At 38.5% G+C, this 26,600-nt stretch overlaps 1 protein-coding gene across 2 annotated transcripts in view; it reads right to left on the bottom strand.

Moving 5' to 3' along the window:
• Positions 1–22,687, bottom strand: part of samd4a (sterile alpha motif domain containing 4A) — a 52,871-nt gene extending 30,184 nt beyond the window's left edge. The window contains exons 1-3 of one of the 2 annotated variants that reach the window (XM_086072336.1): positions 22,540–22,687; positions 21,479–21,567; positions 20,936–21,402 (exon numbers count right to left, since the gene is read on the bottom strand). In XM_086072336.1, coding sequence (XP_085928462.1) covers positions 20,936–21,131 — 196 coding nt within the window. In that variant the 5' untranslated portion in view covers positions 21,132–21,402; positions 21,479–21,567; positions 22,540–22,687. Of the gene's footprint in view, positions 1–20,935; positions 21,568–22,539 lie in introns of both variants that reach the window. The other variant, XM_086072337.1, reaches the window with a different exon arrangement.
• Positions 22,688–26,600: the final 3,913 nt, after the last annotated feature.

Raw genomic sequence — 26,600 nt, 5'->3', positions numbered from 1 at the left:
AGCATATAGTTTTAGCAGGAAGTGACTGAAGGGAAAAAATAGCAAAACATAACTGAGCCCCAAAGTTGTGGTGTTCATTTCACAACCCCCCCCCCCCCAGCACACTTTGAAATTATAGAGCAGGGGTTCTCAATTAGAAATGTAAGAGGTTCAAAAAATAAATTTTGAGGAAGTCATAGGTCCACAGCACATGGCTGGTGGCGAAAAATGTTGGCCTTTTTTTTGTTTTGGCCCTGGATGAATGAGAATATCCACACACATGTACAGTACATGGATAGAATATCAATGCCTTACTTGGCTTTTATTTTTAAGATGGCCTTCATAAGCAATTGTTGCCGCTGACTTGACTCGGAGTTGAGGCTGGCCTGACCGCAGCCAAGCAGACTGGCCGAGCTACAATATACTTAGTGCCCAAAAGCGCAGCGACGGACATGAACTGGAGCGTAATGTTCAATTTCCAGTCCACTTATGTGCATCCCTGCTCATTGACCTATCCCACCGAGGTTGAAAGGCCAATGAAGGAGTTGCCCTTGGAGCAATTGCCTTCACTGCAAACAGCCCAGCTGTGCGCCTCACCACTAGATGAGTGTTCACTGAGTCCATAGGTTAAAAGATGAAGAAAAAACACTGAGTTACCATTTACACAAACTGACCAAATTATATTTAGCATGGCAAGTGACTTATTGTATAGAGAGGAAAATGACAGTGAACATGGCAAATTCTTCACTTCCTTGCACTTGAAGAATGTATGATCACACCCCGGCCCTGAAGGGGAAAGTGTTAACTTGTGGAGAAAGAGAAATGAGGTGTGGCTATGTTATGACAATATAAGTGAGAAGCATAACTCAGCGCTCATCCCTGAAAACTCACTCACCTCAAGATGCCACTAAACTGTAAGAAGATGAATCAAAGTCAAAATCAGTTTTTTATCATGAGACGAAACGCATGCGGTGTACGAGAACACCAGTCAACTGCTCCTTGAAAACTGACAGAGAAAACAGTACAACTCAAAGAGGGAAAACTCATATTAAGGTAATTGCGCCAGACAAATTATGTGGTTTGCTCTATATGCAAGGTAGCGAGAAAGGAGCCTGCTCGGAACTGATGAATCACAGGAGCATGACTGAGAAGAAAACACTGACACACAGACAGAGGGAGCCATTTGTTCTTAGCACAAACAGCACATCATTTTGAACAATGCAAACCGGTGAACTCCGTGTGCCATTCTGACGTGATACTACACTCTAATAAAGCCAAGTCGCGCAATGGAAAATCCCGCCTGCTATGCAGTTATTATACAGTATATGGCCGGCAAAGTCTTGAAAACATAATATGTTCTCGTCGCTCACATTTCCAGTTGAGTGATGGTGTTGGGAAAAATAGGAATAATTCCCAAAATGTCTCTAAGAGGATGACGCAGTGGTAAGGCATTTTTACAACTGATGGGAAGTTTTTGATCATTACACATGGAAAGAAAGACAAGGTCCAAATTCTATTTCGGAATAATTTTCATATATTTATAATAGCTAATATATCAGATATTTTATCACAGGTTAGTTTTTAAATTAGATTTACAAATAGTGTGCCTCAACCTGTTAGTTCACAGCGATTTGCTGTACTTGATTTCTCCCTAAGCTTCATTAAAGGCTAAGTCAACCTTAAAATTTTGGGGGGACAATAATATGTTATACAGTACAGGCCAAAGTTTGGACACACCTTCTCAATTCAATACATTTGCTTTATTTTCATGACTATGTACATTGTAGATTCTCACTGTACTGTGTACTATATGTGACCTCACTAGTCTAAGCATGACATTCTGATTAATATTACATTTGTGGAAATATGAGTTTTTATAAATTTTAGGGGGCAGCCATTTTGCCACTTGCTGTCGACTGAAGATGACATCAATGTTGCTCAGCGCTCAGGCAACGACCAATCATAGCTCACGTGTTTTCTGAAGCTGAACAGTGATTGGTTGTTACCTGAGACCTGACCAACTATGATGTCCTTTTCATTCAACAAGAAGTGGCAAAATGGCTGCCTTCTGATATTGATAAAAAACTGCTGGATTTTGCTGCTTAACACATATTCCATATAACCAAAATACCGTATTTAGACTAGTGAGGCTGCGTAGAACACAGTAGGTGGGTTTCCATCCACTTATTTTTACTATAATTTTCAAGAATTGCAAAAAAGAAACTGAATAGAAAGGCCCAAAATTCGAAAAAAGGCCCAAAATTCGCAGAAAAGTTTTTACGCTTGGAGGGGGTGGTTTTAGAAGCGTATAAAAGAAAATGCACATTTTGGCGATGGAAACAGGTTTTGCGAATAAGCAACTACAAGACCGGATATACGTCGCACGTTTTGACGTTTGTAGTCACAATAAATGGCGGATGATAAAGTAAGATATGTTTGGGGAGATGAAGAAACACGATTATTTTTATAATTAATAAAAGAAAAAAACATTAATGCAATTTTTGATGGCTTTATTAACATTAGCTTTCAATGTAACAACATACTTCACTTATATGCGGGAGGGAAGCCAACAAGACAAACTACTTCCGTTCAGTCCGTCAAAACTAACATTCCCACCTGAAACTCCCCATTGTCCCAAAGTTCCGTCACTACGTCATTTCGCGGCGCATATTTGCAAAAGAAGAGCGGATGGAAATGGGCATAAGTCGCATGTCCGTTTTGCGCATTTTCACAAAATTCTCATAAAAAATTCTAAACATTTAGATGAAAACCTGACTATTATTGTCAAGGAATATTTTTCTTGGGGGGGGGGGGGGGTGACTCCCCTACAATATCAATATTTTTGCCAAACATTTGCATTTTTACTAGGGATGGGCGAGTGCTGATTCAAGGTATCGTGTTGGGCCAATACTAGTATCGGCCACTCTATTGTGGCCGTTTTATGATCAGGGACTAGAAATTAGTATAAAATTGCCATTAAGTTCATGCAATATGTTACAGTTTGTTTTGGGAATTTCTATGCATAAAAAGTACTAGTGGTATCGGTGACTAGTGCAATTTCCAGACTGTAACCCGCTACTGCGGCTAATACAACGGTGTGGCTTATCCACTAGGTCACGATAGAGATAGAGATATATATATATCTCGTGACCTAGTGGATAAGCCGCACCGTTGTATTAGCCGCAGTAGCGGTTTACAGTCCGGAAATTGTGCTAGTCACCGATACCAAGTACAGATACCACTAGTATTTTTTATGCATAGAAATTCCCAAAACAAACTGTAAAGGAAGAGCAAAAGCGCCAGGCGGAGCAAAACAATCCAAAGCCCAAATACAGTGAGTAGGAGAGACAGAACGAGAGCGAGACAGTTTGCGCCCTGATTATGGAAAAGAAACAGAGAAGTGCATAAGATGCTGTATTTAAGTTAAACGCAATCGACCTGTTCAATTCTGACACTGCCGAAGAGGAGTTTTTTGGGGTTTTGAGAGCGACAACAAAAGGAGAGAGAGTGGCTGACAAGACCATTCTGGGGCCGGTTCGTTTCCGACACTGAGGAAGAGGACTTCAATGGTTTTACGTAGTAGGTAGGAGGACGACGATGGCACGAGAATTACCGCTAATGACTGACTTTTCTGCTATAATAGGCTGGTTATTTTGTTACAGTAATGTATTTTTGTACAGCCGTGATATGAATGCACATTTACTGCCGTGTTACTGGCAAGCACATTTACAATCAGATTTCATTTAGCCATTTGACGTCAGATCCTCGTCAAGCGCTATAACTTTTGTTCTGTTGTTAACTTTATACTGTACTACGCGTGTGACCGCAGGATGTGCGCTGCATTATTTGTGCACCTCACGAATGCTGTTCAGATGTTAATAAATGGGATGCTTTGGAAATTACGGTACTCAAGGGTTCAGTACTGTATTCGTACTGGTATCTGTGTGAAAAAAAAATAAAGAGGCATTAAAAATCCCCAATTTATACTTAAATAGAAAAGCGTACATGCAGCATCAATTATCACAGTTCAAATGCTAATTTTTTTTGCCATTTTAATGAAACATAATTTCTATGTTTGTACAGCAATACCAACAAATATAATCAACAAAACTAATGCAAACATAATTGTATCTGACTGAACATAAAAAGTAAATGAAATATCTTGAAATGTATTGAACACGATTAGTTTAATCAGAAAGCACCCACTTTCTTAAAAAAAAAAAAAAGACATAAGTGAAAAAAGTCATATTGCAAAGTAATTGGAATAATATGCTATATTGAACGAAGGAGTTAGAGAGCAGCACATGTAGACCAGGCTTTGACCTTGCTTTAAAGAGTCAGTCCTTTTTACAACGATATCTGATCACAAGACACAAATGACAGACGTGGTGGAGGCAATGTGATTATTTTAGCACATTTGTTACGTCCAAACAAACACAACCCAATCATACAGCACACGCATACAAACTTGTGGAGACTCCTAGACACATGATTGCCTTCTGTCTAAATATAGATGGCACATCAAACGCACAAAGCAAACGCTAGTAAACTGATAAGTCCATATTCACGTTATCAAGAGCGTAGCGCACAATTCTAAAAATAATAAAATTGGATGCAGGATACTTTGCATGCTTGAGAGAAAAATAATGAAAAATAAGGTGGGTTTGGGAAGTTGACATTTTGTTTAAGAAGTTAGCAACCTCGGATAGAAGGGTTGTGGTCTAACCGGTAAAGGTCTGGAAATACATGCAGCCCATGGAAATGTCTAACAAGTCAGTATGTGCGTGTGTGTCCTCTAAACTCTGTCCTGCGATTCTCCTGTTAGCAAAACAAACATGCAAGTGGCTGACTTGGTCCCACTGCCGGCCATTGTTGATTCAACACCACATCTGACACAGCCAGTTCCATTTTCCAACCAACAATAAGAGACCACAGGCTTAATTTAGGAAAGAGTAACTTAAACGATTAATTTGCGCTCTCTTTAATGTCCTGGAATACACATTTTATAAAAAGACATTGTATGGTCAGACAAAGCCAATGAATTCCAAAAATACAAATGAAAGGATGTTGGGTAAGCAGAAGAAAAGACTGGTGAGGGTGACTTAAGGAGAAGTCGAAGAGAGTTGTAGAAGGGTGGGAGGAGCTAGAAAGGAAAAGTTCCCGCTGCTGCTTTCCGAGTGGATTCTCCAGCTCAGCAGTGGGGAATGTGCTGGCATACCACAGAGCCTGTTGCTGAAGAATGCAACGATTCCGAACAGACCCATAGCTCAACTTACTAACACACGCACGTACACAGTGAAGAACAGATAAGATGGGTCCGAACAGCACAAGGTGCTAATGGAGCCACAATATCATGATCAATAGCCTTAAACACTAAACACTGATGAGCAATTCTCGTCAGGCTTTTTGCTCTGATTTATTTCAACCCCAAATAGTGGGCGCCAAATTGCATGTTCACTCAGACACAGACACAGATTAAACGGCAACTATTGTTAAAATGATGGAGACCTCCATTTTTCAAAGAGAGTTTTGCGCTTTAGGTAGCAATGATGCTTTTTAGATCATTTCAAGGTGAATCGATAAAAGACGCATTAAAAATCTGCAATCGAACTAAAGCATAGCCCCACGAATCAATAATTGAATTCCTCCTGAGCCAGAATTAAAAAAAAAAAAACTTTAAAAAAAACTAGGCATGCACACTGGAATAGTGACACTGAGGGGGAAGAAAACAATGAGAGATTATCTGTAAATGTCCATCTAATTGACCAGCACAGGGGTGAGCAAACCCAGTCCTCGAGGACCGGAATCCTGCAGGTTTTGGATGTTTCCCTTCTCCAACACAGCTAATATATGATCAGCTCATCAGAAAGCTCTGCATAAGCCTGATAACGATCCTGTTGATTGGAATCAGCTGTGTTGGAGTAGAGAAACATCCAAAACCTGCAGGATTCCGGCCCTCGAGGACCGAGTTTGCCCATCACTGGACCAGCATGTCAGACATGAAGGACAGGTGGTGTTGAGTAAAAGGTAAGAGACTATCAAATTGTCAGGCAGTTTGTCAGCAGGTGATTTCATGACTTCCTCAATGACTCCTTTGTACACCAAATAATGATGTGACTTCTTAGACGATCGACTGATTCCAATCAACTGTCCAGATGCGGACTACTGAGCATTTTGAAACCATCAATCGTAATAAAGCTAGCTAAGTGAACCTACCACTGTTTACTCAAACAAATGTATTAAATAAAAAATATAAAGACGACGCTAAAATGTGCACTTCCATCATGCAGCACACTGATGTTGCAAACTTTGAGGGAGTGTGCAATTGGCATGCTGACTCCAGGAATGTCCCCTGGAGCTGTTGAACGACAATCAGCAACCTGATCAACTCTATGCGAAGGAGACGTGTTGCATAGTACGAGGCAAATGGTGGTCACACCAGATGCTGACTGTTTTTTGACCGCTGAACCGCCCTTCCCCTCCTCCACACTGCAAATCCTTTACAAAATCTTAAGAAACCTAAATTTTATTATTTTGCTCTGCCAAGTTATTTTTACTTAAAATAAGATTGTCAGACAAGATTATTCTTCTTATCTTAAGATACTTATTATTTAATTATCTTATTTGCTCAAGCAGTCTTGGCATTGAGTGTTAACAGCCAGTTTAAAGTAATGTGAGGCTTAAAACGAAAAATTTCCACATTTTAAGATGACTAACCAACATCAAAGGCCCTGAACTGGGGTTACATAAAGTGAATTTTCTTATTTTAAGATTTTGCATAATCTAGTAATAAGATAAATGGGAAAAATACAAGTGTGAAAATAATCAGACTAAAGTGCAATATAGCACTTTATTGTAAGCATTTTTTTCTTGTAAAAATAATCAGTTCAAGTGGTTCATTTCGTTCTATTTACTGAGCTCATTTTTCCTCTTTCCAGTAAATACACTACCAGCTCAGTGGTCTAGTTGTTGTGCGTCTACCCTCAGACTGGGAGGTCGTGGGTTCAATTCCTGGCTGGGTCATACCAAATACAATCAAAATGGGACCCGTTACCTCCCTGCTTGACACTTAGGCTAAGTTGGCCAAACGTAAATGAATATGTATGTATTTTAAGAAAACTGTTCTATATAGTACAGCTTGAAAAAAGTCAACATTACTTGTTTTTAGTCTAAAAATACTATTTTCGAGGTAAATTTAAGTAACATTTTCGTGTTCTGTTGGCAGATCATTTTGCTTAAATAATTTTCTTATTTTACTATATTTTTTTCTTAAATTTTGTAATGTCTTTTTTTTGCAGTGTTTAGTGTTCACATGACGTCATTTGCCCCACATTGTGTGCCGTTCACGAGTCCATGGAATGTCGAATGAGAACGGACAAAGGAATGTCCGGAATTGCAAAGGTAAATTGAAAGTATTTCCAACCGACAAAGTCTACCAAAGTGTGTTCTGACCATTTTGATTGAGGTAAGTGTTATTGTAAGATGGTAAGTGCTTTTACCATAATGCGATTGTGATACGTGAGCCGCTAGCCGTGGCTAGCTCTGGCTAAAAATAGATCTGGTGGTCAAGATGTTCGGCGGAGTATGGTGAGTTTTATACTGCAGAGAATAAAAAAAAATAAAATAGGCAGACGAAGCAGAAACAGTCCAACAGCAGCTAAGGCGGCCCAAATTGGGCAACACTCGCACATATGAGTGGGCATCAGAAAACAACTGATTTTATAAATACAATGTATAGTAATAATCTATTCCCTGCAATTATGAAACCTAGCAGAGGTTATTACCATGCATTACTAGAGCAAAATAAAAGCAACACACAAGAAATATGTTAAATACTAAATCAAGTAATTAAAAATGTAATATATCCAGAATATTTTATAAAAGATACAAATATTGTTACTGAAAAAATGTCAGACGTAGCTAATGATTTTAATGACTATTTTGTTAATGTTGGCAGTAATTTGGCAAAAGAAATCCCTGAGCCAAGAAACAAACATTAAATAAATAGGCATATTAAAAAATCCATCCACTATGTGGCTTAATGCTGTTAATGATACAGAAGTATTAAATGTTGTTAAAATATTAAAAAATAAAAAGTCCACTGACTGTTTCAACATTGATATGACATTAGTAAAAAGTATTATAGAATATGTTGTGCAACCTTTCACATATTGATGTAATTTGTCGTTTAAAGCCAGTACATTTCCATCAAAAATGAAAATAGCAAAAGTTATTCCTATTCATAAAAATGGATAAAGACATATATTCACAAATTATAGACCAATATCACTGCTGCCACAGTTTTAAAAAAATTCGAGAAAAATTATTTTCATATAGACTGGACAACTTTACTGAAAAACATAAGCTTTTAAGTGAAAATCAATATGGGTTTAGAGAAAAATGGACCACCTCAATGGCAGTCATTGAACTCGTAGAAGCAATATCTACTAACATAGATAATAAAAAAATTACTGTTGGATTTTTTATAGATTTAAAAAAAAGCATTTGATACTATAGATCATTCTATACTAATGAATAAATTAGAAAAATATGGCATAAGAGGTTTGGCATATAAATGGATGAAAAAGTTATTTGGATAATAGATATCAGTACTTACAGCTTAACAATATACAATCAAAACACTTGAAGATTACTCATGTCCCCAAAGGGTCTGTGCTAGGCCCCAAATTATTTATCTTGTATACAAATTTTATCTGTTGTGTCTCAAAAATATTCAAAAGTGTCTTATTCGCCGATGACACAACTCTCTGCTGTTCAGGAGAGAACCTGAAGCAGCTTCTGACTACTGTGGAGAATTAACTAAACACATAGAAAAATTGGTATAATTTGGAAATAAAAAGAGTGTATGAAAATAAACTTCTTGGAGTAGTGATTGATGAAAAATTATGTTGGAAGTCTCACATAGATAATATCAAAAGGAAAATGTCAAAAATTATAGGGATACTCTCTAAAATTAAGGATGTCCTAAATAAGAAATCATTATACACATTATATTGTTCATTATTATTACCATATCTGACCTATTGTGTGGAAATCTGGGGAAACATATATAAAACAAATACAAATCCTGTTTTCAAACTGCAAAAAAGAGCCATAAGAATTATAAATCAATCAAAATATACAGAACCAACTCATTCTCTATTTATTAAATCAAATACAATGAAATTCTACGACTTAGTTTAATTTAAAATAGCACAAATAATGTATAAAGTGCACAACAATCTACTGTGCCACAGAACTCAGAAGCTGTTTGAAATTAGAGAGAGTCCTTATAACATAAGGACTCTCATAACACTCCCAACATAACATAAGTGTCTACAATTTTTTTTAAACAAGAACAATCAATTAAGCAAAGGTGTGTTTTTGTAAAAGGTGTTAATTTGTGGAATGATTTTGGAACTGACCTGAAAAGATATCAGTCACAAAGTTCAAAAAAATTACTTCCATCAGAAATTAGCTGTTAAAAATGTTTATGTGCTGTAATTTCTTTGGATGTATCGGTATAAGTGTAATGAAAATTGTATATGTGAGTATGATATGTTAAAGTGCACTTGTATATATGACTAGGTTTATACATTTCCTTTTGTTGAAATAAATTACCTTATCATTTTATCAACATAAAACCAATAAGGAGTAGGACTAAATACGTTTTTAACTTCCTCCTACCCCTTGTGAACATATGAACTATTTTCTTTCTTCCTATTCTTGTTTTTTTCTTTTTTAACTTCAATTTATACTTTAAACTTGTAATGTGTTTTGTGTTGTCTTTATGTTTATATGTTCAATAAAACCATAAAAATACAGTAACCCAAATAATAATTGCATTAATTGGACTAGAACACTAGCCTCTCAGCGGTAAAAGGCAACAGGGTCCGCCGTCTGCTCCCTAGATGTGGCAAATCCAGGTCCAGAAAGTAAAAACATTGCTACAGTTTGGCTTGAGCCCCAGGTGCTAGCTAGCTAGCTTCCTAGTTAGCTCCCATGGTGCTCGTTTACCTTTTAGGGAGCTAGCTAACTTGCCTCAGGGGCTAAAGCCAAACTTGGTCAGGGTTTTTACTTTCTGGACCTGGATTTGCCACGGTGCTCCCTCACTTCTAGACCAGACAGTGTATTCTCACGTAAAAAGTGTCCATAAAGATGGCGTCTCACCCTCTATAAGTTAGCGCCTCTTTAATAAAAAGAATCTCCCCACAACGCTTATTAGTACAGAGCCTATGAAAATGCTGCTCAGGATTGCTATAACAAGTTGCTGCAACAAATTATTAGTTTGAGGGTGTGCGTGTATATATTTTTGATGGAAAAGTTTTGAAAGGATGAACAGTATGTAGTCTGGACAAAGTGTGACCATATGAGATTATGTGCCTTAAAAGGTTGTTCTTTTTCTTACCCCAAAGTGGGAAGCACCTGCCGGAGACAAAATATTTGTGTTTCTCTGCGACAGGAAAAGGAAATACATCATCACAGCTACTGTTCACGGCAGCATCCTGTTAAAATGGCTTTGCCAGAGAAGTGCGCTATAATTGAAATACGGAATATTGCCTTATTAATGTCGCATACACATATAACTGTCTCTAGAGCACCTGCCCACCTCTTAAGTGTCTTTATACACTTACTCGCATGCGTGCTGGAGATGATCCCAGCTGTCTTTAGGCAATAGGTGGGGTACCAAAAAAAAAGAAAAAAAAAAGGCTAGCACTAATTGTATAATAACTTAATCAGCATTGGATTACGGTACAAATTAACCTGTTCTAGTGACTTTTCAACTGCACTTGCAAAATCACAGACTAGAGAGCGGTACCGCTGTGATAAGTTCTCGCGCCTGGCAGAGGTAACTTAAACAAAGGGGGCTGCCAACATGGTTTAAGATTTAAAAAAAACAAACATTTTTTTTAAGCTCCTGAGCCACTTTACCTCTCCTACGCCAAAACCATAACACACAAAACGGGTGATCTGACACTGGCAATGCTTAGTCTGTTAACTTTTCTAAGTTTCTTGTCAATCGTTAATAGTAAAGAAAACGGGCGGCTATCATTGACGGTTGTTGACGGAATGCCCATCTCTGGTCATTTCCGCCTTCTCCAAGAAATTACAAATGATTTTGTTTGTTTGTCCAATGGCACTGATTGATTTCTAATCATATCTCAGCTTTGTTAATTTCAAATTCATGTTTAGACTTCTCACGAGTATAAATGGCTGATCCGGAGCCATTTAGTCTGAATAATCAATGAAAGAGGACAAACCTGGGTAACAAAATAGTCAATAAAAGCAATTGTGTCAATGGGCTTAGCTTAAAGCTTTCATCCCCACCACTAACCCATTTGAAATAGTTGTTTTTCAAGTCATAATACTAATACTGCACTACAAACACAATCTTAGCTGATATTTTTCAAATGTGCACAGATGAATTTGTAACCACATTTGGGCATTTTGAGATAAGTTTGTATTATATCTGTTCGTTTTAGATTTTTTTTGTAGCAATCAGGGAGATTTCCTTGTAGGACAGTCTGTCAAATGGAGAACAATTTTTTTCTATGCCTCACTCCTCCCCACACTTCCCATTTCCTCTTAAGTCTATCGCCAACATCCCCTGTGCTCTCCTGGCTCTGCTGGCAGAATAACTAGTGCTGGAAGACTTGAACGAGCACAGGGGAATGAAGGAAGAACAGTTGAGTTGCGCTATACCTGTGAAAAACTCCTGCAATAGGCAGAGCTACTTGTCCCTGCAGTTGAGATGGGACAGCTCCCTAATTAAATAGAAAACCTCAAACAAACAAAGCAGTGTATATTACTTACTTGGTCGAGACTTGCAGCTAATATTAAGTTGGTGGTAATATTATTACCAACAACTGCCTAATAGCGCAGTGGGGAAGGGCTGGGGTCATATAGTCTATATGGGGAAACACTGAATACTCGTATGTCTGGTCATCTATGAGACAGACTGGTGTCCTTCACCTGTTCTTACCCTCCAACATTCAATCTCAGCATAGATATGTGTTTAAACAGTGCTTAAAAAAGTGATTTTGTAATTTTGAGAACAATCTATACCTGGCATTACGTGAGTGGGCAAAGTAAGCAAGTGGCTCATTTGAATGAGACAAAACAATCACTTCAACCATCCTTGTTCAGAGTGTTGTAAATATTTTTCTTTGTGAATTGTTTGACCAAAGAATAAAAAATATTATTATAACCAGACCTCAGAACTGTTTCAAACTGAAAAGGCACAATGTATTTCCTTAAAAAAAAAAAAGTAAATTGAAATAGGTTTAACCTGCTTCTTACACCAATCTCATCTGAGACAGCCGTTAAACTATCAATGGCCTTATACACGTTGACTTGGTTACATAATCGCATGCCAAATTCCTGTCATAAATTACACCTTTCCCACATCTCTTTCCGCCTCATTCCCGCACTACATGCGCATCTCTGAAGCATCAAGCATCAATTTCCACCAGTACAGACAGAGTACCAACAGTAGCCAAGCTCATTTTCCCCTCTATACATACACAACTGACAAAAAGGCCCTTTAGTGTAGAAATGGCAAGAAAGAGACGGGCCTTATTTCATTTTCCCCTCTGGTCGTTTTGGCAGGGTGTCTGTCCCCATTCCTGAGGTTCAGTATGAGTTCACAGAACTTGCTGTCAATTTCCAGAAATAAACTGTTTGCTCATGCGTGGGTGCTATGAAATACTTTGGTGTCCAAAAGAGAGAAGAGTTTTCCCTCGTATGCTACCTCTTTAAATAAGGAAGTAAAGCACACAGCACAAAAATTCTGTGGACCAATCAACGAACAGTGTGTATACAACCAGCACTCACTCACACAAGAGTACCATTACGACCAGCACTCCAATGTCAAGGTACTGAAAGTAGGAAGGTTTAGGTCAGATATTTCAGGACCCTTCATAAATGGTGCACTGTTTGTTCAAAACATGCCAATATTACACCTGTTTATGGTGTGAGTAAAAATAATAATAATAATTTTAGCTTATTTTACAGTAACATAAGGATAACTAGACAAAGTGCAATTTCTGCAGAAATGCTAAAAAACTGAATGCTATTAGCTGAATGCTAAGATTTAAATGCATGTGTTTAAATCAGTTCAGTGAAATTATAATCCATTTTCTGATATGGTAGTTGGTATCGAATGTACTAAAATGTGGTCCAAGCGGGGTTTGAACCCAGCTTCTCTGTGGTGGCAGACAATTGCTCTAACCCAGGGGTAGGCAAGTTCGGTCCTAGAGAGCCACAGTCCTGCATGATTTTGATGTCTCCCTCCTCGAACACAACTGAGAGGCTCCTGCAGAACGTAATTATGAACTGACGATTTGAAACACCTGGGTTGGAGGCAGGAGACACCGAAAACATATAACTTGACTTGATCGAATGTATTGCTAATGGCGTATTTATTTTGAAAATCGTCATCTGATGCTGAAAGCATCAAACGTGCATTTAATCATTTCAGTGAAATTATAATCTATTTCCTGTTCTGACAAGTCAGTTGATATGCATGTATATCACTTAGCATAATGGCCATGGATATAATAATAATCATAATGCATCAGATTTATATAGCGCTTTCCTAGACACGCTACAGTGGATACATTATTCATGCACTCACACATTCACACTGTGGTGGCGGTAAACTACTCAAATAGCCTCAGCTGCCCTGGGGCAGGCTGACAGAAGCGTGGCTGCCAGTGTGCACCTACGGCTCATCGGACCACCACCAAACATTCGCACCTTTCAGACAGCAGTGTTAGTCGCAATGGAGGCAATGCGTGTGAAGTGTCTTGCCCAAGGACACGACGACACATGACTTGGGGAGAGCGGGGATCGAACATCCGACCTTCTGGTTACTAAATGACCGTCTCTACACCCTTAGCCACGGCCGCCACATATACTTGCAATGTACAGTCGGAGGTGGGATTCAAACCTGCAACCGCCTGGTTACTGGACAATGCACTTTCCCAACTGTGCCACCTAGCACCTGGCAATGATGATCCGCTGTATGTATGGAAGTGGGCGTGGAAAGTGGGACTTCAATGTCTGTCCCATTGAAAATGAATGGGGAAAAGTTGATATTTAATGTTAAATTGTGCAAATACTGTGGTGGCCGTGGCTCAGGGTGTAGAGACGGTCAATCAGTAACCAGAAAGTCGGTTGTTCGATCCCTGTTCTCCCCAAGTCATGTGTCGTTGTGTCCTTGGGCAAGGCACTTCACACACATAGCCTTCAGTGCTACTCACACTTGTGTATGGAAGGTGCGAATGTTTGGTGGTGGTCGGAGGGGCTGTCTGGCAGCCACACTTCCGTCAGCCTGCCCTAGTAGCTTGGTGCCACCACAGTGTGAATGTGCATGAATAATGTATCCATTACATTGTAAAGCGTCTTTGAAACAACATATTCACAGGAAGGCGTGAATTTTTGAAGCAAGTTTTGAACGGTGTAAATCGGGAATATTATGTGGGAGTTGTTAAATGGCAAAAAAGTGCGGAGAATAAAATGTGCCTGAAATAATAAAGAATCCAAACAACATATGTGAGAATGCTTTTCAGCATTCCCACAATCAGCAATCACCACATGCAAGATCAATTCTGATTCTCCAATCTTGAATACTGAAATGGAAGAAACTAACATTTTAAATACTACATATGCAAATATTGAAGATCTTGCCTTCAGTTAAAAAAAACAAAAATCAAGCTAAGAAGGGCATTAGTACTGACGTCTTCTTTCCCCTTCTTTGCCCCACCTACTCTGCCTTTCACTCTCCTGCCTTTGACACTGCAGCATACCTCTGGAGACAAACTCAACTGAAGGCGGAATCAGCTTTTCTTTTCCACTATGTATTTCCCCACCTTAATTCTGGAACTCAACAGTCACACTCTTGCTGAGCCCTTGAGTCTACAGCCTTCAGACCTGCCCACATTCCTAGACAGTATCCCCAACATTGTACAGTAACCATTTTGTGATGGAAGACAGCTCAAATTAACAATAGCCCCTTTTACAATATGTTCCATGAACTAACACCAGTCTAGAGATAGTATTCTGATTAATATTATGTTCGTGGAATATAAATTAAGATGGAAAATTCACCCATTTTAAATCCATCTCAGGAAGTGGCCATTTTGCTCATGTGATGTTTGCAAGTTGAGCACTGGGTTGTTATTTTCAGTTTCATTATAACCTGCACAGATTCAAGACTGTGCCTGATGTAGCAAAGCATCTCCAGAACATAAATGTGCCTCCTCCAGGTTTCAAAGTCTTCTTTTCTTTGTATGCTTCAACGGTGCGCCTGTAAACGTAGAGCCGATTATGTCTGCTCCAAAAAACTACCATCTGTCCAGAGGACATTTTCCCAGAAGCTTTGTGGCTTGCCAATATGAATTTTGCAAAAATTTGTTTTCAGTTTCAAGTTTTTTTTTCTGAGGCCTTCATTAATGGAATTGCAGTCACAACTTTGTCCTTATGCGTAAACCTTTAAAAATTCAGACCTGTACTGAAATGTTAAGTGACACATGCATTTGTGCACTGTAATGAAATGAAACAAAGCTGATGTGTGGAATATCTACCAGTTATAACAATCTGTGGTTCACGAAACAAGGAAGCTTCTCAGTTGCTCAGAAATAGGCCACTGAGGATTCCATTCATTTGTACACTGCTTTCCAAATAGTTGCGCTTTTCCACTCAGCTCAAGACTTCCAGCTGCAGTTTAACCCTTACCTGGTGAGCAAGAATTTCTATACCAGGATAAAGCATTATTTATCTCTTTGAGCACTTTGTCGAGATAATCCCAGTATGCATATAGAAATACTGATACTGGTTGCCAGCTACTGTAGCTGTGCTTGAGAGCAGAGCAGAATGTTTGAGCAAAAACTTTGACTCCAAAACTGCCAAATGAATGAACAGATTGTATCCGTGTACTACATAGCAAAGGTTGTGGGAAAGTTGGCAGTGTAGGTTAAAGGGCTCCATTTAGTAACCTAATGCAAGGGTCCGGTACCAGACCAGGCAATCATTTGGTACTGGCCCGTGGAAAAAGCACAAAAAAAAAAATCTATTTCATTTACATGCTTGTCATCTGCCAACAATTTTATTTTGGAAAAATGGCGCCTTCTTGTTCCTAAGTCTGTTCCCACTCTTATTTTTATTTTTTTATTGTTATATTTATTTCTCTTTACTTTTTGGGTGTGCATCATTAACCCTACAAACTTAACACAGCTAGAATTGGCCACAAATAAATGTTGCTAGAGAGCTTTTTAGAAAATACGCTCCATGACTTTTACCAAATGATTTTTTATAAAGAAAATTCTAAGAGCCTTCATCACATCAAGTGATTCACATCTCAGTCCAAAGTCTGCTCTTTTTATTGTGACCTCCAGCTTTGGGTGTGTCACATTTGTCTTCCATCAGCCCAACATATGACTGTCATGCAGGGCTCGCACTGAACTCAGCCTCATGGTGGCTTGAATTACATTAAACATATAATCTCGCTTTATTCTGGAAGTATTTGGTATTTTGGATACTTTAACAGTACATGCAAGAGAGCAAAGAATGTACTAATGTGAAAAAGCCAGTATCATAAAGAGTCGTTATAGGACTTTCATCAAACAGTGACTTTTAATTAATTAATTAATTAATTAATAAATAATTATAATAATAATTAGTTTGTTTGTACAGTATTTGCGTCGTAAACTATTAAAAGGAACCCCGACTGTAATGACAAGTTTGATCTATATTATTTATTTGGTTGTTACTAATATAAATATGAGATAAATTTTTCAAAAATCATTTCCAGTTTAAAACATTTTGGATAAACTTTATTTGGACGTACGCTGTCATTGTTATTTACGTCATTCAGTGCGTAGTGACATAGAATGGCGGCAGGCTCTCTGCCGAGCGATGTGAAATGCCTATAAAGAAAGCAAGGTAAGTCTCGTAACGTTCCTAAAGAAACAACATGCAATCGGGAGAGTCACCCTCCCCCACGCAGTGCTCTCGTCATTCACCATACGCATTCAAAAGTTGTGATCGTCCCTTTAGGAACACGACGGAGGCTTACCTTGCTTTTTTTATTAGAGTTTCACATTCCTCGGCAGAGAGCCAGCCGCCGGCCCTTTCTACGTCACTATGCACTAAATGTGTTGCGACGTAAATAACAATGGCGGTGTGCGTCCAAATAATGTTTCTACAAAATGTATTAAACTGAAAATGATTTTTGAAAAATAAATCTCATAGTTATGTTAGTAACAATCACAGAAATAATATTATAGAGTACACTTTTCATTACAGTTGGAGTTCCTTTTAAAGTTGTAATCTTGTTTTCCCCAATATTAAGTTATAACATGATATTGTGAAGTCAAAATTTAACAAGGTAAGAAAGTCATAGTTTGACAAGTAGGGTTAAAAACCCTTATTCCTGCTCTATTAAGCCTTTTATTCTATTTTTTAAAAAGATGCCTTAATTATTTCTCTTTTTTAAAGGGACATTCATGCAGGGATGCAAGATTTAAGTCATCTGTCACAATCATATCAAAGGCAAGTAGGTTGTTTAATTGGTTGATTTGTTTAATTAATTCCCGTATAAATTCTCATATGTACGTTCTGTATGCAATTGTAATGTTATATAATATATTGCAAACAGTTTTGCGGACCTCTAAGCTATGACACACTGACCCCTGGAAGCCCCCAAACTCCAGTTACAGAACCATTGACTTAATGAATATGTAGATTTATTTTTTCAAATTTGGATAGTATGCCAGGGAGCTGCCAATAGGTTTGGCCTTAGTGAAGAAAACCACACTGACATGCAATTAATCAGTAAAATATTATATCAGCCCACAACAAAAGTCAAACTAGTGACTACAACATACCAGAGGGCCCACATAACCCTCCAAACCAAATAGGCATTAATTCTAAAATAAGATTCTCTCAATGACTACAACAACCTACTGATTACCACATATTTTGCTGATTCAACTGAACCAAAGACACCACAAGCAGCACAGTCCATTGGGACCATTCTAGTGACTTGCTGTTGTAAGAAATATTTCTTAAATGATGTGGTGGTATTGCTCGATTCAACTCAATGTTTCCCCTCAGTCCTGATGAGGCATTCTTGAGCAAGATACTAAACTACCAATTGATCCTGACGCCCTGCGGTCCATCCCCAACATCCAGTCCTGACGAAGCATCCTTAAGCGAGACGCCAAACTGCCAGTTACTCCTAATGACTTGTGTGTGAATCAGACACTTACTTTTCTCCACTTGTGATATAGCCAAAGGAAAAGAATGGATGAACCTATTTTTTTTGCAACTGTGACAAAATATTGTGCTCAATTGATAGACCTCCTATCATGCATGTTACTTAGAACCAGTTGACCTCTGTTCCTGATAAAAACCAACTGAGTAACAAGTGTCTCCGTAACCACGGACATAAGAATCATATGGATCAGTCCACAAATACCACAGCTGGAGTAAAAAGTCAACTTCACTAGCATTTTCATGTGTGCCATTTCCAACAAACCAGTGTTGTCAATCTCAGAAAGCTATTTTTTCCATTGACAACATAAACGTTTTGCAGAAAAGGACATTCAGATTCATGTATACTTAAGAGTGGCTCTTGTCCGTGTTTCTCTCCATGCCGTTCATTACCGGTAAATACATTTGCTTTACATTTCTCTGTGGACCACACTCCAGGGACATGATCATGTTATGTCACCCAAGTAATGCCTGCTTTCTATGAAAACACTGTGTGAATCAGCAGATGTGTAGCGCAGATGTTGCCATAGGTACGACACCAGCTCTCCAATTTAGTAGCAGTAACACTTCAGTTTTTCATGAGACACGCAAGTTGCCAGGGTTTGTTTCCATGGGCACGCTGCAGTCTGGTGCAACAAAACTTAGCCAGATCTTCCCAGGAGGGCCTTTCTTTTATTTATTTAATGATTTAACTGACAGTGAGGGCCATGTGGCACACTGGCAGACGTATGTGGACGACAACTAAATTAAACAAGTGGAAACACAAAATTCTTTCCAACTTCTTTTACATTAATAGGATGCTATCAGGTGAACCCTGTGCATATACTTATACTTATTTGTGACCTTTGAAAAAGTAACTCAATCATAGGATAGTGCTGCTGACATTTAACAGTTTCATGGTACAAGTACACATACTCATCATAAACAGAGAATATATGATGGTATAGATTGTGGTCATCTAGGAATGTACATTTCTCATTGAAAGTTTTGAGAAGGCAAAACAACACTTTTTCACTCCCTCAATGCTCATTTGGTCATGTTTAATGTACATGTATATTAGGGGTGGGGAAAAAAAATAAAAGGTTCTCATAAGAACCGCAATTCTTGTTTACAACGACTCAGATTACAGAATGCCCACAAATCTATTTGATTTATTCGTTTTATAGTGTATTGCCTTTGCTTCTGTGTGCCTTGAGTGGGAGCACTGTTCATGTTGTACACAATTTGGTCACTTAGGGGCAGCGTGGTTCCACGCATTCAGATACACTCTCGTAGCCAGAAGCCACATTAGAGAGTAGAAGAAAAAAATTACGATCAAGTCATGTCAATACAAGTTGGGTTTTTTGCAGCGTAGGAAGAGCATATCCTGTGAGTAATGCTTCTTTGTATACATTCCTGCAGCTTTTTGTATGAATAGCCTTTCTTTTGAGTGGTAGAAGTGCTGCGAGTAGCGCGCTAATTAGCATTAGCAAATCAATGGCGTTTTCCATTGTGCATTAGCCTTGAGCTAGCTACGTTCGGGAAACAAGCTAAACCAAATGCGTTTTCATTTAAGTGTGCATTGAGTGTAATTCTCTTCATAAGTGTGTTTAGTTTTACAGTTAAAATCAACTGGAGTGTAATAAACGGCTTGAAACCAGCAACGCTTGACTCTTTTTGAGGGACTGTTTGCTATCTGCCAAACTCACTCTGCTCTGGGAGGGCAGAATAGTTAATTAGTTATCTACATAGAGTAGCAGTTGTGGTCCACGTGCTGTTTTTGTGGAAAAATGCACTTTACTTACAATTCAAAACAAATACGTTTATAAAAAGAAACGAAAAAGAAGAGAGATTATAGATATAGATTGAAGCAGAAATCATTGTCAATCTAATATATTTAAAACTAATACAATTTTGAATCGAAAATTGATTCTGAATCGAATCTCAGACCCAAAAATCAGAATCAAATTGAATTGCGAGACAGTCAAAGATTAAAAACCCTAATCTATATTAGAGGTGCATGATTAATCAATTAATCGACCACTGAACGATTATCAATCAATAATCAACAATATATTTTGATAATCCATTCATAGTAGAGACCTTGTTTAATTTAAAATGATCCAAGTCCTTGGAATTTCCGTCTTTCAGCAGTAAATATTTTCAGATTTTTGGAGTCCTCCATGAAAGCAGACTAATTATCTTTGTATTGAATCAAAAAAGGCGTTTGCAAACATCTGCTTTTACTTTGGATAACAATGATCAACATTTTTGCCCATTTTCTGAACTGAATCATAATTAATTTATGTTTGTGAATTTTCTGCACTGTGCATTTGAAATAATGTCCTGTTTTTGAATAAAGTGATGGAAATCAAAACTTTTTTCATCAGATACCTGCTGATAGCCATTTGTTGCAACTGACCCATATGCCAACTGAACATTGTGATTAAAACACACCAGTGGTCGTATACTATGAATGCCAAAACAATCCACATGAAGAGCATGACAATAATTCAACCGAACTATAACATGCTCGTATGAAAGCATCTAACGATTTATTGTCTTTATCTGACAAAACAAGGTGCAACTGTATTGTTGTCATTGACAGTTACACTCTTATTAAGCATATTGTGAGGGAAAAAAAGACTGGAACAAGCAACGGTTTGTTTTGTTTTGTTTTCTGAGAAGCTGGCTGACCTACCTGGATTGTTGGCATCCGCCTCCAGAACTTGCAGTTCTGTGCAGTCTGCAAGGGAATGCTCCAGGCAGAGCTGCAGGAAACGGGCCTGGGTCCGGCTCACCCTCTTCAGCAAAGACAGCAGAGCCACTGTCTGCTCACACTCATTCCACCCTTTGAACCAGCTGGCCAGTATGCCCACCTGATCGCGAAACATCATGGTCTGGGAGAAGGGCGGCAGGCTGGGTGGGTGGGGTGACAGCGGTTCTGCCGGGGTTCCCAAAGCAGCTTTGGTTTGGGAGGGGCGGTTGAAAGAGGAGGGACTCTTCCCTAAACTTTCCACCGACGTTCTGGGTAAAGCTGAGGAAGGTTCTTGGGATCTTGGAGTGTTGGAAGGATTCAGCTGAAGCTACCGGAGGCCATTCTTAGCTCTGGCAGCAGCAAGACGGTAGTCTTGTTGGTGCCAACGTGTGTTGATCCACAAAGTATTCCTTCAGGAGGAGAGTTGGCCTCTAGTGAGGATGCAGGTGATCCTCTGATATAACTTGCCCTCAGCTATTTACTCACCCAAGGAATTGATATTTGATGAGTCAGCTTTCCACCTGCCAATATGTCACATCAGCATCTGCATCACTGGCATATTCTTAAAGGAACCCCTGTAGGAAGGTGTTAAAAGAGAATGGTTAAGTCACAGTCTTATCATATGAGTCCTGCCCTTCCCATAAAAATGCGTCCCCTGTTGCTTCAGCCATGCACACTTTGGAACAGAGCTGCTGTAAAGGGGCATTTATAGGTCGCCTCCTCGCCGTCGCCCATGCGTTTAAGCTCGTGGTATTCATTGCCGGGACAAAAATAAATTATTTTCGCTTCTGGTATCCACCCATTCCTAAAAATACAGCAGTCTGTCGGCTACTCCCGGCGCTGCATCCCGGAATGACCCACAGGAAGGACGCCGGTCGGTTTAGCGACGAAACGCAGGCAGGGGGGCTGTGCGCGTGCGTGTACGTGCGCGCGGGTAGGGGCTGGAGTAACTTCCGCTGCCTTATTTTAAATGACGGCCTTGTCTTATAAACATGTACTTTGGCTTGTGTGAAGGCTGAAAATTGGCGGCGTTTTGAGGAGCTCGAGCGAGGAGCTGACGCTGCCCACAGGCTTGTAGCCGCTTTCTAAACCTGTCACTTTGCTTCATCAGCACACAAGGAGTGACCACCGAGGGAGGGTGTGTGAGCGTGTGTGTGTGTGTGTCTGTGCCTGTGTGTAGCCGATGAATACCTAAATGCAAGAAGTCTTCGCTTAATTAAAGAAAACGTACACATGGAGTCCCCCCACATTTCCTAAACGAATTCGTCTTAAAGTATTTGTGGGTTATCAATTGTATCCTACATGGCAAAGTCGCGAATACTCAGGATCTGATTCACAAACGCCTGCTGCGTCAACAGGTAGCAACCGTGTTCTCACTTAACTGCGACTTCAGGTTTGATAAAACTATAAATCAGATCTTTGGTATAGTAAATCGTCCAGCGAAGGCATTAAAAACTAAACTAAAGCAGACATTGGATGGCAATCCAGTCGGAAAATAAGAGACGACTGTGGTCCGTAAAGACGAGAATAAACTTGAATAAAATTACCTTGTTGTACTGTTTGCATCGTTGGCTTTGTCTCAGGACGAGCGACAGACGCAATCTTTTGGGGGAGCGGCGCCCCTTCACTCCGGATCAGTGGGTTTTGCCATCTTGACTAACTTTTCCTCCGTCTCTCCCTCCAGGTCGGCCTGCGCCTGCTCTATGTGCCGCAGCCGTTTGAATGCAATATGCCGTGCAACATCTGCTTTCCGATTTCAAAATAAGACAATCATTTGTTGCTATATGACTTGTTTTGAAATAGTGTGAGTTTGAGTTATTTCATGATCTAATTTGTCACCAATACTTTGGCACAACAGTAATGCAATACTTGAAATAAGAGTCAATCAGTTATCACCATATGGTGACTTGACAATTCATGATTTCACTCCCAAAAATGTGAGATTTTCCATTGAACTCCACATTCATTGTATAAAACAAATGTTGTGCTGTTAGAAATGCAAACTTTTAATTGGTCAAGCCCCCACATTAGTTTTTTTTTCCCTTATTAGCTGCAAACAGAAAATGTTCATGCAAACAGCAAAATATGTGAGCTTTCTGACAAGGTGCAAATGGTGGACATTCACAGCATGATTCATTTCCTTGAAATTGCTAACCTCATCATAATGAATGAAACACAGATTTTATTTTTCAGTGCACTTATTTCACACGGTAGTTGGCAAACTAATATGTAAGATATGCCAAAATCATTCACCAATGCATCAAAAAACAAACTTAAACTTAATAAACTGAAGGAGGCATAATTCATAGAGACATTAAAGTTTGGCCGCTTATAATAAGACCTCAGAGTTTCATTATTTAAAAATAAAATAAAATCTTCATGTTGGCTGATTATGACAGCTACACATGAGACAGTATACTGTCATGTAAGCACCACTTAATCAGAACATATTTAAATTTGGATATGCTAATGTTAGGTTTCAGAAAGAAAGGGATGGATAATAGCATTGTTGGATATGTGTACACACCTTAATTATAGTTTAATCATAATCACATATGGACTCCTCAGCGTTAGTCTCAAGGATATTGTGAAGAGGTGTGAAGGAAAACATCCTATCAGCAATAACAGAATTGCAGGTTTTACTACTGATAAGTTGCTTTGATTTCTTCGAGAGATGACGACTTTAATTTTGAAGGCATGCACAGTCTTGTTCCGGCTATATTTGGGTGCCTTGATGCTGACAAGCTAGCGCAGGCAGTTTCCACATGCTAATCATTAACAGTGGAGCATGACGTCAGGGGCTTGGCAGCGCGAGGCAGCACCAAAATAGAGAGTGAGAGTGAGTGAGAAACAGAGACCCTGCGACAGAGAGGCGGCCAACCACCACACGACACCACAGGAAAATGCAAGAAAGTCTTTGGTTTCCACAGAAAACGAGGGGCACGTTGTACCAGCAAGGAATCAAGTTGTTGTGCAGGTGTATAGTAGGCTATTCGTTGTGTTGCATATGTTGTGAAGCACAGTTTATGGTGAATATCTGACGTGAAATTGGTGCTAAACAGACTTGAGTTGTCAGGGACAGCAAGGACTTCTTTACTGAACATTTTCAGAAGCACCAACCTTAATTTAAAAACTAGGGGTGTCAGGCGATGATTTTTTTTTTTAAATTGTAACTAATCGCATGACTTCAATCGTTAATGCACTATTAATCACAAATGTTGTATCTGTTCTAAATGTACAATAAGATATTTTTTCTAAGTTTTCATATTTTTGTTAACATAAATGTAGATTTTTTTTTTAACTAATAGAAATATGGCTGCATCTTTTCGCCATTGATTTCATAATAATTCATAAAATTGAGTTACAATTATAATATGGGATTTTCTATAAAGAAAAATGAGGGTGATATTGTTTTTTGTTGAGGTCATTTTCTGCCACTAGATGGCATAAATGCATTTGTAAGACGTTGGTGACAACTCAGTGCATTTTTCTTTTCATATTAAGAGCTATCTAATCTTTAACATGAAGTAACTTGTGAAATTCTGCACATTTAAAAAATTGTTAAATACAACTTGACCCCAGTCTCCAAAACTATATGCATTATTATTCATTTTATTACTGCTCGATTTTGAGGTGGACGTGTCTGCTGCGTTGCGACTGGAATTCCCCCAGTACAGGCTTTCCAAGACAGGGGAATTAAACGTGCGTTAAAAAAAATTATGGCGTTAAAGAAAATTTAATCTAACACAAAATTAACGCACTCAGTTTTGACAACCCTATTAAAAACCTATCCCAAATCCCAATAGTCTTTTGTCTTCATCTTAACTGTACTGCTTCCATGTATGTAGACCTGTTTCTTTAACCAATCCGATTTTGAATTCGCCTGTCAGCTTTTCAGTCCTCTGATTTGTTGGTTCGAGTAAGCTAAGTTTGACAAGCAAAACACATCTGTAGCGATATGGATATACAGTTTTAATACATTTAATAATCATACTAATAATTTAACTTAATAATTTAATGATCAGCATCTCTCTTGAGCATGATGTATTTTATTTCAATTATTTATTTATTTTTTGTCATCTTATGAGATATTGATTTTCAATCGCCCCAGATGTTGTACTGCACATGGCACAGCTGCGTGCTGTTGTGCATTGATGGTTTCTATAATTGCAATGTAATAGCGGTGGTATTAAAGAGGCGGATTAGGTTGGGCAAGTACCCACTGAAGGCCCAGGTAACACATTTGACGGCCTGCCACTGCATTATACATTCATTGTGTCAATGCTGAGACAAAAATCTGGGCATCTACATTATGTGTCCACAATAACTGTGTATTCATATCCTTAGAAACTGTACAAATATACTGTTAGGCCTAAAAAGCAGCACCATTGCTGAAGTATATTCAAACAGTATACATTATGTACTGCATGTGAAGCACAATTCCAAAATTAGTCCTCAATTCATTTAATTCTTTACTGTTCAGCTCACATTTTTTGAGAGAATCGCAATATTTAATTTAACTTCATTATTCCCTTCATTTTGTTTTCATTAGGGTCATGAACTGGAGCCTATCCCAGGTAACTTGGGCATGAGGTGGGATAGACAATGGACTGGACATATTGGACATATTTACACCTATGTACTGTGCCGGACTGGCGGACTGAAGCCGTAAAACAGTAAAGCATCAGGCATGGCCGACATCGGGTCCACTGAGCTCATGACCCTGCTGTTGATGCAGCACTAATAACAAACAAGCACACAAACAATTATATCATGACACAAGTAGCTTTTTAAAGGTGGTAGAGCACGTTTTAATCTGAAGCCTAAACTGACATATCAGGGATATCCTAAAATCTCATATAGGCTATCACAATACAAGAGATTGTAATAAAATGAACTAAATAGACAACACAAGTGTTGGAGTTAATAAGTTGCGTAACTTACGTGGAAATAACAGCATTTAGAACAATAATGATGTTAAAACTTTATGCTTAAAATAAACATACGAGTTTACAACTGCACATGTTGAGAACATTTACTTATCGTATTTGCTTTCCAAAGTCGTTATTTGATCAATTTATTTCTATATGATGCTGGTATTATTATTTGGCTTTACAAGCATGTCAATTCCAGCCATTTATTTTGGTCGTTGTGGTTGGTGTCATGTACGATTATGATACCTTTTTGATTATCATCAAGAAAATAAAAACATGATCCTAAAATACTGAAGAGAGAACCCAATGAAAAAAGATGGAACAGCAATTATTCCCTATTATACTGTACATAATGTGTATCATCAATATATCATTTATTATAGTATTACAGTGGAAAAATTGTGCACCACTTTTCCCAGAAAGTTGCAAATATTTAAATGTTGAATTATTATTATTATTATTATTATTATTTATTATTATTATTAAGTGTTATTCCCCCACCGTCCCCCAATTTAGGATGTTAAGTCATTTTCTGCAGTTGCATCTTGAAACCAATAGATGGCTGTAAAGCTACGTAAAATCCATGGTCAGTTAAAAGACAACTCCTGAAAAGTGTATTCCCCTTATGGATGAGTAAAATAAATACTAATCTATTTATCAACATATTTGAATGC

The sequence above is a fragment of the Leptonotus elevatus genome, chromosome 3 (assembly GCF_054856555.1).
Source record: "Leptonotus elevatus isolate MCC_2025b chromosome 3, RoL_Lele_1.0, whole genome shotgun sequence".
In the NCBI taxonomy this organism is placed as follows: domain Eukaryota; kingdom Metazoa; phylum Chordata; class Actinopteri; order Syngnathiformes; family Syngnathidae; genus Leptonotus; species Leptonotus elevatus.
The sequence above is the reverse complement of the archived record's forward strand: the minus strand, read 5'-3'. Positions and strand labels throughout refer to the sequence as shown.